Here is a 13,586-nt window from a genome sequence, read left to right on the forward strand (position 1 = left end):
TGATACACCTATTTTTAGTTTCAATTTTGGAGAAGAATTTGGAAAAATCGATCACGATTTTGTTTTTTTTTAGATAAAAATTAATGAATAAATAATTGTTGAGTTAGAAACTATGTTATTGTTAAAATAAACCACCCAACGCATTACAAACTCTTTTGAAAATAATTTTAAAATTCACAAAATGTTTAAATTATGGGAATATATAGTAATAAATTAAGAAAACGTCGCTCAAAAAAAATCCGAATTTTGAGTCTCTGCTTTAAGCTTAATTTTCTCATCCCAGTACTATTACAATCTGATCATTATGGTTAAATCTTTGATATTTCAAAATTGGATTTTTGATCTAACAAAATTCATAGTTTAAAAACATTAGTTGCAAAGATATTTTGGAATTAAAAATTTGAGTTTGTGGCAAAGACTCAATTTTTTTTGTTACTTTTTTATGTCCATATTTTATCTATTTATTCCCGTATTGTAGAAACATTTTTTACTATTCCTATAGAGCTAGGGTTTAAAGTTTATGTTTCTAGGATTTTCCAATTTATATTTGCATTGGCTTTTTCAAAATATTAATTGCTTTACCAAATGAGATATTTATTTGACACTTACTTTTTTTACAGAAATTATTTTTTTACAGGGTTAGCAAAAATAAATAATTTTATTTAAAAAGAGATATTTTTGTGCTGACTAGAACGTTAAATATCCAGTTAAAGCTAGTCTAGCTGGTAACGTAAAAAATTCGATTTTTTTAAATAAAGGAATTGAGTCTTTGCTACAAACTCTGATTTTCTAATCACTATATCTTTTGAACCAAATGGTGTAGACCTTAGATATTTCAAAATATGAATTCTGTTTAATCAAATAACCTGAGTTTGAAATATCAAAGGTTAACAACATCGGGTTCTAAAGATATTGATGTTTAAATAATTGATTTTGTTCCAAAGACTCATTTCATTTGGTCCATAAACACCAATTATAGTATACTTTCTTTTTCATTTCAATCAAATACTTTAAATTACGATTTAATCAAATTACTATTCCATTACAAATTGTGCAAAGGAAATGAGTCTTTGGAACAAAATCAAATATTTAAACCTCAATATCTTTGGAACCAGATGTTGTAAACCTTTGATATTTCAAACTCAGATTATTTGATTTAACAGAATTCATAGTTTGAAATATCTAAGGTCTGCAACATTTGGTTCCTAAGATATAGTGATTAGAAAATCAGAGTTTGTGGCAAAGACTCAATTCCTTTCTGATGTAAAAAAGCATTCTAACTGATTTTTCTAGCGTTTAAGCGCTTGCGAATAAAAACGACTGCAGCCGACAAAATTTAGAGTGCCTCGCTTTTTGAATATTTTCATGTCGGCATCTCTCATGAAATGTCAGATTATGGGTTTAAACATTCTGCTGTGAATCTGATAAGTCACTCTTTCAGTAGTTACATCGACATGTTCCTTTCTTAAAACATTATATTTTTTTTTGTGAAAGATCGTCAATCTTGGGCTTGATATCCAATATGGATACTTTATAAAACTAGGAATTGAATCTTTGATACAAACTCAAATTTTCTAATCCCTATATCTGTGCAACCTGATAATGTAAACCTTAGAACTTTGATTCTTTGATTTAACAGAATTCAAGGTTTGACATATCTAAGGTAGCATTAGGTAGCAACAATATAGAGATTAGAAAATCTGAGTCTCTTCTAGGAAAATTGCTTGAACCCTTTATGTTGGAAAACACTGCAGGGTTCGATCACCACGGAATTAAATAAATCAGCAATTTCTATTTTTGAATCAGTAAGTTTGATTTCTAAACGACTGAACATTATTTTTAAAAAAAATTATTGCCAAAACTTGTTAACTCTAAAAATTCTTAATAAAAAGTGTAAAGTCACGATGGTAAAATTGTTTCCTTGAATATTCTGATAACTCTGGAATATAAACTTTAATATTTTCACTTGTTCGAAATATCTAGTTCACTGTAAAGTCTCTCTACGACTGTCACGGTGAGGTGACACCTTCTAGCGTTAAAATCCCTGTATCCACCCCCCCTCCTCCCCGCCACTTCCCCCTTCCTTTCGTCATTGAGAAATGATTAAACAGGAAACCGGGGTCTATGTAAAATTATACATTTTATGCTACAATACAAGTACAGCTTTGTGACCTCCTTCAAATTTTATTTTACGCACAAGTATGAATTTCACAAATGTATCTGGTGACATAATAGAAATCCAAAACATTTGTGTTCTTGTCGATACATCTCCAGTAAAAGGAGTTGAGGTTAAAAACGTTAATGATTTCAATCATACGTGTAATTTGGTAAATTTGATAATACTTTAAATATTTTACTTTAAAAGAATAATTTTAATTTTATCAGATTAAAGGAAAACTATTTAGATTTCGTTGAACGCAATATTTTTTCATTGAATTTAGAAACTTTATTCCATGTGGCTCTTCATGTAACGATTGCAATGTCCGATTCACAAACCTACCTTTAAAAATGTTATCTGATTAAAAATGTGGAAGATATTGTTGTTTTTCTAGGTTTAAAACCGTTATCTGATTAAAAATGTTTTTCTAGGTTTAAATTGATTAATTCTAACACTTATATTTTCCTGCAGTCACTTTTGGATAGAAGTCACAAAAGAAAATTATCCGTTTTAACAATTATAAACATTGATATTTTATTTATATTTGATCTGAAAATGGTTTAAAGGGTACCGTTGTGAATCTTTGCATGTAGGGAAACTAAATATTAAGAGCTTACTGTTCCTTTCAACAGAACTTTTGATAAAAATGAATATATTTCTTGGTTTTAATTCATCAAAATCCTTTTCATTCCCGATCCTGATCGCAAATAAAGTCAATTATACAGTAAACTATTAAAAAAGATTTGGAATTATAATATATTTGATAAGACCATAAGAAATATTAGATCATTTTTTAAGTCATTGATTTTTGACAAGAGTACGTATCAGATTGTCTGGGTTGATTTATTCTAAAGGAATTGAGTTTTTGCCACACACTCCAGTTATCTAAAACCTATATCTAAGAAACTTGATGGTATAAACCTTTGATATTTCAAACTTGTATTATTTTATTTAACAGAATTAATAGTTTGAAATATCAACCGTATGCGACATTGGGTTCAAAAGATATAGGGATTAGAAAATCAGAGTTTGTGGCAAAGACTCAATTCCTTTTCCTTCTATTTGGGATTTATACTAATTCAAATGTTTCCTTTGAATTGATGTGTTTGATGCTGATGCCTTCACTTCAAAGGAATTGAGTCTGAGCCACAAACTCAAATTTTCTAATCCGTATTTCTTTGCATTCCTATTTGTGTAAACCTTTGATATTTTAAACTTGAATAAATAGAATTCATAGTTTGAAATAAGGTCATGTTTCAAAGATATCAGAATTAGCAAATCAGAGAATTTGTGGCAAAGACTCAATTTTTTTACATTTCTCTGCAGAAATCAGAACAGAATTTTTATCTTGATTAATAGATTTTTTTAAGTAAGCTTGGGGCATCTATCAAACATTATTAAATAACAAAAAATAAAAAGAATATCCTGTGTTTAAATATGTATTTGGTATTTTTTCATCTTCCAATCATGGTATAATTTAATAATCTTTGACACAAGCCAAATATATGAGTCTTTAGACAGCAAATCAGCCATTATCAATTTCTTTTCTAAATTTTAACTTTATAGTAAATTAAAGGTTTTTCATTTCCACACAAATCCCTAGATTCTAATCTTAAACACGTTTTAGAACATAAACCAATTTTTGAAAAAATCCATAACTTTTGAATAATTAATCTGAATATAATTGCTATACTATGGTGACAATAATTTCAAACCTCTCTATAAATAATAAATAAACAAGATCACAATATATTTGGTTTTAATTACATACATATACAATATTTTTTCATATATATCTTTTATATTATTTTTGTACAACAGATCTATAACAAAACATCTCTATTTCATATACATAGGTTAATTTATTGATATGCCTTTTTTTACTTTGAGAAAGATTTGGTGGACAAGATTTATAATATTTTTTGCTTTCAACTCAATTCACATTGGTTGGTAAAGCCATAAATTAATAGACAGTAGAACACAGATAGAACAGTAGATGTCGTCTTTTCAAGATGTAGGGGTTTTTCATTCACAATATCCCTGAGACAGAAGTCCGAAGGAGTATCCGCGCAAGCAGCACATGTTCTCTCTCTGTCTTGTAATTCAACGCTGCCTGGGTTATTGTTAAAGAAAAACCCCTAAATCTTGAAAAGACGACATCTAGTGTTCCATCTGTATTGTTATTAATCTATGAGTAATACTATTTATTTAAAGATTCAACTCATTTCTAAGAGTTTCAGAAATTAAGATATGTAACATTTATGAGATCAGTTTCTTAAAACAGGTAAAGTATTATTGATGATTTTATATAATTGAAACAACAGCACAGTCAGCAATCATATACATGAATCAACAATCAACAAACATTTGTGAGCCTTTTGCTCAACATGTGTACTTCAGTTTCGGGTAGGAATATAGACTAACTTTTTTAACACGTTTTTATAGAAACAAGACAAAATACATTTAGTTTTTGAAACTAACGCTGAGGACATATTTTTTGTTTATGTAGAAGGAGAGATGTAAAGTCTTTTAGTTTTCGTTCTTTTTTATATAAGAAAGATTATACTAATAAAGGAATAGTTACTTTTTTAACATTTACAATGATAACACAACGCTCAACTAAACTTTTGGTGTGTACTGCAGTGCTTTGCAGTAAACTGACCGAAGACATAGTGGGTTTTTAGTGGAGAGTAGCACTTGACTAAATATGTACATTATTAGTTCTAAAACCATGGTACCAGTACAAACGTCGGACCCACAAACGTCGAACGGTACAAACATAAGACTTACAAACGTCGGACAGTACAAACGTCGGTCCAGTACAAACGTCGGACCAGTACAAACATCGGAACAGTACAAACGTCAGACTGGTAAAAACGTCGGACGGGTACATTTATAAGGAAAAACGTCGGACTAAGGAGGAAAAAATATAAATGAATTTTTAGACTAAAATTCTTGTAAATTCGCAATTTTCTCTCAAAAAAATTCCCAATTTTTTTTGTTAAAAATTCTTAATCTCACAAATTCTGGATACATGGACGAGGAGACTGCTAACTATGTTGAGGTCAAGCAGTGGGGACGCCACCTACTTGATTCAAATCAGTTTGAATACAGGGTTACAAAGAAGAAACCCAACAAAACCTATTACCAATGCATTCAAAGGAAAAACAATTCTTGTCCTGCAGGAGCAGTTGTAAACAATGAGAATGACAAGAATATCAGTTTCCTGGGAGAGCATACACATGACAGTGATCTTTTGAAGAAACGAGTACGTGAAATAGGAAAACAAGTAGTTAAAGAAAGCTCTGGAAATAAAGCAATAAGTCCATGAACTGTTCGTGGAAACATCTAACATCGGGTTGCAAAGATATAGGGATTAAACTGTATGATCTTGTAGAATTCATAGTTTGAAAATTTTTAAAACAATGGTCCATTCAAAATCTACCAAGTCCGACGTTTTTTCTTATAAATGTACCCGTCCGACGTTTGTAATGGTCTGACGTTTGTACCAGTCTGACGTTTGTACTAGTCTGACGTTTGTACTAGTCTGACGTTTGTACTAGTCCGACGTTTGTACTAGTCTGACGTTTGTACTAGTCTGACGTTTGTACTAGTCCGACGTTTGTACTGGTCCGACGTTTGTACCAGTCTGACGTTTGTACCAGTCTGACGTTTGTACTAGTCTGACGTTTGTACTAGTCTGACGTTTGTACTAGTCCGACGTTTGTAATGGTCTGACGTTTGTACCAGTCTGACGTTTGTACCAGTCTGACGTTTGTACTAGTCTGACGTTTGTACTAGTCTGACGTTTGTACTAGTCCGACGTTTGTACTGGTCCGACGTTTGTGCGTCCGACGTTTGTACTAGTCCGACGTTTGTACTGGTCCGACGTTTGCACCAGTCTGACGTTTGTACTAGTCTGACGTTTGTACTAGTCCGACGTTTGTACCAGTCTGACGTTTGTACTAGTCTGACGTTTGTACTAGTCCTATGTTTGTACCAGTCTGACGTTTGTACTAGTCTGACGTTTGTACTAGTCTGACGTTTGTCTTAGTCTGACGTTTGTACTAGTCTGACGTTTGTACCAGTCTGACGTTTGTACTAGTCTGACGTTTGTACTAGTCCGACGTTTGTACTGGTCCGACGTTTTGGCGTCCGACGTTTGTGCGTCAGACGTTTGTACTGGTACCAAAACCATCTTTGTAACATTGAGGTGGGATTTAGTCGGAAAGAGTAGATTAAGATATTATGAAAAGTAACTGAACACTCTTCATAAGCTCTAATCTCTGTATTCTTTGCATTCTTATCCTGTAAACCTTAGATACATAAAACTTAGACTATTTGACCTAACACAATTGACCATTTAATTTGAGCATTTGAGATCTTGTATGGAGGTGGAAGGTGTTTGTGGGGGGGGGGAGAGGCAATCCATTTTACAATTTCTCTCTTTTTTTTAAATAAACTTAAGGATTTCAAAAATGTTTTACGTAAGAAAGTGTTTTCGAAAAAAATAGCTGCACGTTAATCCCTTTTATGCGTATTAACAGGAATTAAATTAACATCTGAGGTGTAAAAAGATACTAAAGTTTTAAATAAAAAATATTAATTAAAAAGGCTGTATAGATAATAAACGTAGTTTCAAGTCCCGCTCAAAATACTAGAGTGACCATACCGTATCACAAATACTAGAGTGACCATACCGTATCACAAATATACTCTTTAAACCTTTGTCTGGATGACTTAGATATATTTGGTTAAATTGCAAAGGAATTGAGTTTTTGCCACAAACTCTGATTTTCTGATTTCAATATCGCTGCAACCCAATGAATGCTGTTAGATCAAATAATGTGAGTTGGAAATATCAATAGTTTATATCATCAGGTTACAAAGATATAGAGATTACAAAAATTAAATTTGTGGCAAAGACTCAAATCCTTTATTTTCTAAATTTGAATGTAAATCCCTGAAAAGAAATATAATAATATTATTTGAAAATGTAAATGAGTACTTGTTCTCTGTATTCCTTGATCCGACAATGGTTTAATGGTACTGTTGTGGATAGGACAAATACTGGAAAGTAATTTCTGTCCATTTCATGACGAGAACTTTCGGAATGTTTTATATGTAACAAATTAATTTATCTTTTTTTGTTTTATGAAAGGATGGAAAATCTTGATTGTTCTTTCTTCATTTTTTCTTGGTTTAGAATCCTGTATCGTTGATCTGGATAGTTGACCAGTGACACAGTCTACCTAAGCATATATATTTCACGTTAAACTAAAGTAAATTTCACGTAAAATTAAAATATTATATGTTATCAATCATAACTTGTCTTTTTAAAGAGCTATTAAGAAGAGCAAAAATGTTTTAAGTTTCTAATATGTAACCAAATTTGTTCTTCTCATACTTTTATGCATAAAATTGAAACTAAGAGTAACTCCCGGGTCACAAAATCATTTAATATTGTTTAATTTAATAATTAAACCAAATCGGGACTTTTTAATGGGGTAGCACAAGATAAAATTCCAATATATTGGTCAATCTTAATAGTTTCAGAAAAACGTATGAGAGTAGGATTAAAATTTGAATGTTCCTTGAAAAACCATCGAGCCTCCATTTTGAAAATTAGTTTTTTAAACTAATTAGGTTGCAAAACCATCTAAAAGAAAAAAAACCAGTTAAACAATCTGCACCAATATTTAGTGCAATTACTTTAAACTTCACATTAAATGAATTGAGCCTTTGCCACGAAATCAGGTTTTCTAATCCCTGTATCTTTCCAACCCGATGTTGTAGACTTTAGATATTTTAAATATTTATGAATTCTGTTAGATTAATAAATCTAAGGTTGAAATATCAGAGGTAAACACTATTAGGTTGCAAAGATATAGGGGTAACAAAAATTGGCTTGGTGGCAAAGGCTCATTTCCTTTGTGTCTAGTCGTATTTTCTACCTGGATTGATATCTGAATGAGAAAGCCTTCCTTCACTGTAAGTCTGCGTCTCATCTCCAGCTAGGAGAACAGCTGTGCTGGTCAGCACCTGGGACCGAGTCAGCTGGGTCTCTGTCAGAGATTTAGCTCCCCTAGTGGTTATAAATACATTTTAAAAATTTTACCAATTTGAAAAAAATACGGATTACTCGTTCTTTAACCTCTTATTTACTCTAGTCCTTAAAAAATAACATTTTGATTAATGTAGCCTTCGAAATTTCAAAGTATAAATTCTGCCAAATTCTTTAACAATATCAAAGCTTTAGAATAAAACATCAAGTTGCAAAGATATTGGAATTAGAATATTAGATTTTTAAACAAGTGATTTTCAAGACAAGACTTGGACACTAAGTTTATGTGCAAAATTTAAATCAAACCAGGTTAAAATATTTCAGAGAATTCTTTTGAATCTTGTAAAATGAAAAGGTTTCCATTTCCCAAACATTTTCTGACACAGTTTTCAAAAGAAAATATTTTTTGATCACTTTTTCACACATGGAAATCCATTGAAAGAATTTTAACAATACAAAATTAATCCTTTAAGTAGATTAACTGAAGTCAGGACAAAATTACATTTAAATACATAATAACTGATAAGAGAAGATGTCTTACATTTTTTTTTGTTTTTTTTTGAAAGATTTGGCCTAGGCTGTTGAAATTTTCGAGTTCATCTTAAAAATAATTACTTTCCATACAAGCCTAAAATCCGACGATTTCAAAACCAATATTTAAAGTCCTACTGCCTAAATATTTGCTTTTGTCTATATAAAGCTAACTCTACCAATTGTTTGAAAAATGTAAATTGCAAACTTATTTGCACACTTTCCTACAAAGTGAATTTGCGCATTGTAATTTTATATTTCTTCGCATATTTGAAGTGGTATGGTCAAGTGCTTTATAATTTATCATGTTTTTTCTAAAACATTTATTTTAACAAATATTTTGCTGAAGAAATGGATTTCGCAAAAAAAAACCAATAGAATTTTGTGCATCTCTCGACTGTACAGGGTTTGATCTAGTACCTGGAGCTTTCAGTAGTTTCTTGAAACCTCAAGGTTTTCGGTCTCTCCTATGTTATTCTTTATTTAAACTAATACCTGGAGTTTTGAGTCGGTTCTTGAAACCTCAAGGTTTAGTTTCTTCTCAGTTCTTTTCTTTTTGAACAAGTACCTGGAGCTTTTAGTAGTTTCTTGAAATCTCAAGGTTTGGTCTCTCCTCTGTTATTTTTTATTCAAACTAATACCTGGAGCTTTGAGTAGGTTCTTCAAACCTCAAGGGTTGGTTTCTTCTCCGTTTTTCACTATTTTATCTAGTACCTGGAGCTTTTAGTAGGTTCTTGAAATTTCAAGGTTTGGATTCTTCTCCGTTCTTCTCTATTTGAATTTTACCTGGAGCTTTGAGTAGGTTCTTGAAACCTCAAGGGTTGGTTTCTTCTCCGTTCTTCACTATTTCATCTAGTACCTGGAGCTTTTAGTAGGTTCTTGAAATTTAAAGGTTTGGTTTCTTCTCCATTCTTCTCTATTCTTCTCTATTTGAGATTGTACCTGGAGATTTGAGTAGGTTCTTGAAACCTAAAGGTTTGATTTCTTCTCCGTTCTTCTCTATTTGAACTAGTTCTATCTCCACTATTGCTGGATTGTGAGCAGGGGAGTGCTTCTCTATCCTCTATATCAGATCGTCCCAAAGCTCTAAAAAAATGAAAAAAATAAGCATCAGTCCAAACAAAAAATGGCATGAGTTTAAATCTTGATTTACATTTTTTAAAATGTTTTAAACATACGTTTTCGGTGAATTTTTGTTATTTATAAATCATATTTTTATAATATTTGCTCTGAAACTGTTGTTTGAAGTGATCTATTAGTGGAATATTCGGTTGAAACATAAAAAAGAATTTAATAAAATTAGATTATTTAAAAAAAATCAAAGGTTTAGACTAACCTCAGGAGAATCTGATCCCTTTGATCCTTTGGAATCCAGTGCCTAGAATTAATCATTTTAAAATTTAAAAATAACCGTTTAAAAATCGGATCAAATTGTTCATTTTTAACAAATAGCATATTTAAACTACTTACACTAAGATTATAAGGAAACATTTTTTAGTTTCAACCAAAGTTTTGGTTATATAGACGTAAATAACTCTTAAATCAGTGAAAGAAAACATTATAGTAAGTAAAGGTAAACAATTGTGAGAAAGCTTAGCCAAGCCGGAATTTTCAGGAAAGTTTTAAGAAAGACTTGATTCAGAAAAATGTTCCAGAAGTCTAAAGAAAGTCTTGGTTCAGGAAAGAACGTGCCAGAAGTCTAAGGAAGTGTTTAGCTAAGGAAAGCATGTTCCAGAAGTCTAAAGAAAGGCTTGGTTCAGGAAAGAACGTGTCAGAAGTCTAAGGAAGGGTTTGGTTAAGAAAAGCATGTTCCAGAAGTCTAAAGAAAGGCTTGGTTCAGGAAAGAACATGTCAGAAGTCTAAGGAAGTGTTTAGCTAAGGAAAGCATGTTCCAGAAGTCTACAGAAAGGCTTGGTTCAGGAAAGAACGTGCCAGAAGTCTAAGGAAGGGTTTGGTTAAGAAAAGCATGTTCCAGAAATCTAAAGAAAGGCTTGGTTTAGGACAGAAGGTGCAAGAAGTCTTAGGAAGGGTTTAGTTAAAGAAAGAATGTTTCAGAAGTCTAAAGAAAGGTTTTGATCAGGAAAAAACGCCCCAGAAGTGTAAGGAAGGGGTTAAGGAAAGAGTGTTCCAGAAGTCTAAAGAAAGGTTTGGTTAAGGAAAGAGTGTTCCAGAAGTCTAAAGAAAGGCTTGGTTCAGGAAAGAACGTACCAGAAGTCTAAAGAAGGGTTTTGTTAAAGAAAGAATGTTTCAGAAGTCTAAAGAAGGGTTTGGTTAAGGAAAGAATATTCCAGAAGTCTAAAGAAGGGTTTAGTTAAGGAAAGAATGTTTCACAAGTCTAAAGAAATGTTTGGTTTTGTAAAGAAACTGTTTAAAAATCATCAGCCTTCAATAAACTCTCAGATTATGTAATAAATGTAATACTTAATGGATACATACGTACATATATAATATATATATATAAAATATACATATCAGCGAAGAGCTTAATTATAAAGATATAATATACACAATATAAATATGTAATAAATATTATATCAAGAATGCAGATATAACCAATAAAAATTGGATTGACTAATATTTTCAGATTTTAGATAAAATCCAAATCTCTACCTGGGTCTATCTATTCTCCTTCTGGAATCTAAGGATTTAGGTTGAGCACTGCAGATGAAGGTTCCTCTTCTGATATCTAGAAAATATTAATGTTTTTGGTTACAGTATATAAGGTGTTAAAGCAAGCAGAGATATAAGATGGGCTGAAAACCATAGATAAAGATAGATTGCGTGACATTTTTCATCTTGAAAGATATAAATGTACAGAGATGTTTAAAAGATATTCCTATTATATAGATTAACTAGGTCGGTTGTGAACAATATGTCTGTTCTTATGTCATTGAGTACTTGTGGTGTACATGAGTTCTGTAGAGAGAAATTTAAGTTAGTTTATTCCTTCTCATATCCTTCTTCAGTTCTCGTCAATACGATATATTGCTTAGTGAAATAAAATTCACTTCTGAGTGGTTTAATAATTATGAAATCCATTAAAACACCAAACCACCACGCTTATCAGAAGTACACTTTGACCCCTAGAAGTATGAGTTCGCGGACTGTACAATTCTTGGTGATTTTGCGTACATAAGCTATTTATGTTTATTTATTTTATGGTGAAAACGGAATACTATAAGAAGGAGAAAATATTTATTACCAACCAGTAATAATGTGTCATAATTTCAGAGTGCTAACGAAAACTTAACATTTTTTTTTCGAAAACATGAAAATTTTGAATAACTCTTTTCAATTTTTAGATATGTATTTAAAAAAGATTCTCGGACCTGATCAAAAGTACGTTAAAAATTCTGTTTAAAAGACTTTTTTCATTTTTTTATTTTTAACAAATGATAAATTTAATTAATTAGAATCTGCAAAAAAACTGAAAATTTACAAAAAATAAGATTTTTTTGCAAATCCAGCTATAAAGTAAAAAAGTTTACAAAAAAATGTCAAAAAAATGATAAAAGATACATTTTTGAAAAGCCCTTGACCATGACATTTCAAAAATTTTAAATAACCTGATGTGTAATTAAGAAAAACTAAAAATGTGCAAATTTCTTTTGACGGGTTTGTGCAAATAATTTGCAAAAATTTCTTCGCACAACTTAAGCAATCCTTTTCCTTATATCATAGACTTTCCAAAAAAAAAAAATTATCAAAATATGACAACTGAAAGTGGGTTAAAACAAAAATTTAGTTGTTACAGGAAAAAGTAGTCATTCAGGCAGTATCCTGAGGCTCAGGCATCTAGTAAAAAAGCCCGGTTTTAGACCTAAAGCGCGGGGTATGGGTATTTAGGATAATTCAGAAAATTTTATTCTGTTTCCGTTTATTAAAAAACTATAAGGGGGCGGGGGGACAAATTACCCCCCGCAGGAATAAGATTGACTGCATAAAGAAAAAGACAATTTTCTCGTGTATGGTATTTCGAAAAGAACAGAGCTACAAAAAAGGTTTTACTCATTCTTTAATTATAATCATTGCTTGTTTTACATACAATTTTTTATAAGGTATTCTCTATGTTGATCAATATTTTGACGCCTGAGTATTTTTTATTGTCTAAGACTTACTTGCATCTTGCATAAAGCCTAGACAGATGTCCACAAGTTTAAGTATTTTCTGTACCATTTTCATTGGTTAACATGAAACAAGTCCATTTATAACATCAAAGGAGAAATGAAATTCATAAAAAAACGTTTATAATTGAGTGTTTTGAATTGGATGAGTTCAGGTGGAATTATTTAATATTTTGTGACTGATCAAAGAGCAAAGAGTACTTAAAGGAGCATAGAATACAATGGAGTAATAGAGTAAATAAAAAGCAGTATGTAATACCATAGAGCAAAGAATACACATTAAGGAGTATGGAGTACCATAAAGCAAGAGTACATACTAAGGAGTATGGAATATCATAAAGCAAAGAGTAAATATTAAGGAACATGGAGTACCATAAAGCAAGAGTAAATACTATAAGGAATATAGAATACCATGGTGCAGGATAACATACTAAGGAGTATAGAATACCATGGAGCATGAGTGAATACTAAGGAGTATGAAATACCATGAATACCATTTTGCATCCCAAAATTAAGATGAATATAGAAGAAAAGGCTTTTCAGCCAAAACTGCATTGTATCATATTTGTTTCTGTTATTTTTCATTATTCATTTATAGCTTTTTTTTCTGGCAAACAACCTGAGATTAAGAAGTATCCCTTCAATTACACCCTCTCAAGATTTCCGTATAATTCTACTTTTTGGTTAAGATCTCATTGCATTCCCCCCA

General features: G+C 31.2%; 1 protein-coding gene across 1 annotated transcript; it reads right to left on the reverse strand.

Annotated features, from left to right (window-relative positions):
- Nucleotides 1-7,084: 7,084 nt before the first annotated feature.
- LOC111700581 (uncharacterized) lies at nt 7,085-12,929 on the reverse strand. Its single transcript, XM_023471547.1, has 6 exons — nt 12,872-12,929; nt 11,364-11,439; nt 10,090-10,131; nt 9,696-9,839; nt 8,113-8,243; nt 7,085-7,410 (listed from the first exon to the last, which is right to left on the reverse strand). Exons 1-6 carry the CDS (start codon nt 12,927-12,929, stop codon nt 7,361-7,363), a joined length of 501 nt encoding a protein of 166 aa, XP_023327315.1. The 3' UTR covers nt 7,085-7,360.
- Between the last annotated feature and the right edge of the window lie 657 nt (nt 12,930-13,586).

This window comes from Eurytemora carolleeae, unplaced genomic scaffold, assembly GCF_000591075.1.
Source record: "Eurytemora carolleeae unplaced genomic scaffold, Eaff_2.0 scaffold303, whole genome shotgun sequence".
NCBI classification, from domain to species: domain Eukaryota; kingdom Metazoa; phylum Arthropoda; class Copepoda; order Calanoida; family Temoridae; genus Eurytemora; species Eurytemora carolleeae.

Coding starts and splice junctions, on each gene's coding strand:
- LOC111700581 (XM_023471547.1), bottom strand. CDS start 12,929: ATGGTACAGAAAATACTTAAACTTGTGGACATCTGTCTAGGCTTTATG. Junction 9,840..10,089: donor AGGGATCAGATTCTCCTGAG/GTTAGTCTAAAC, acceptor TCATTTTTTTAG/AGCTTTGGGACGATCTGATA. Junction 7,411..8,112: donor TCATTCAGATATCAATCCAG/GTAGAAAATACG, acceptor ATATATGCTTAG/GTAGACTGTGTCACTGGTCA.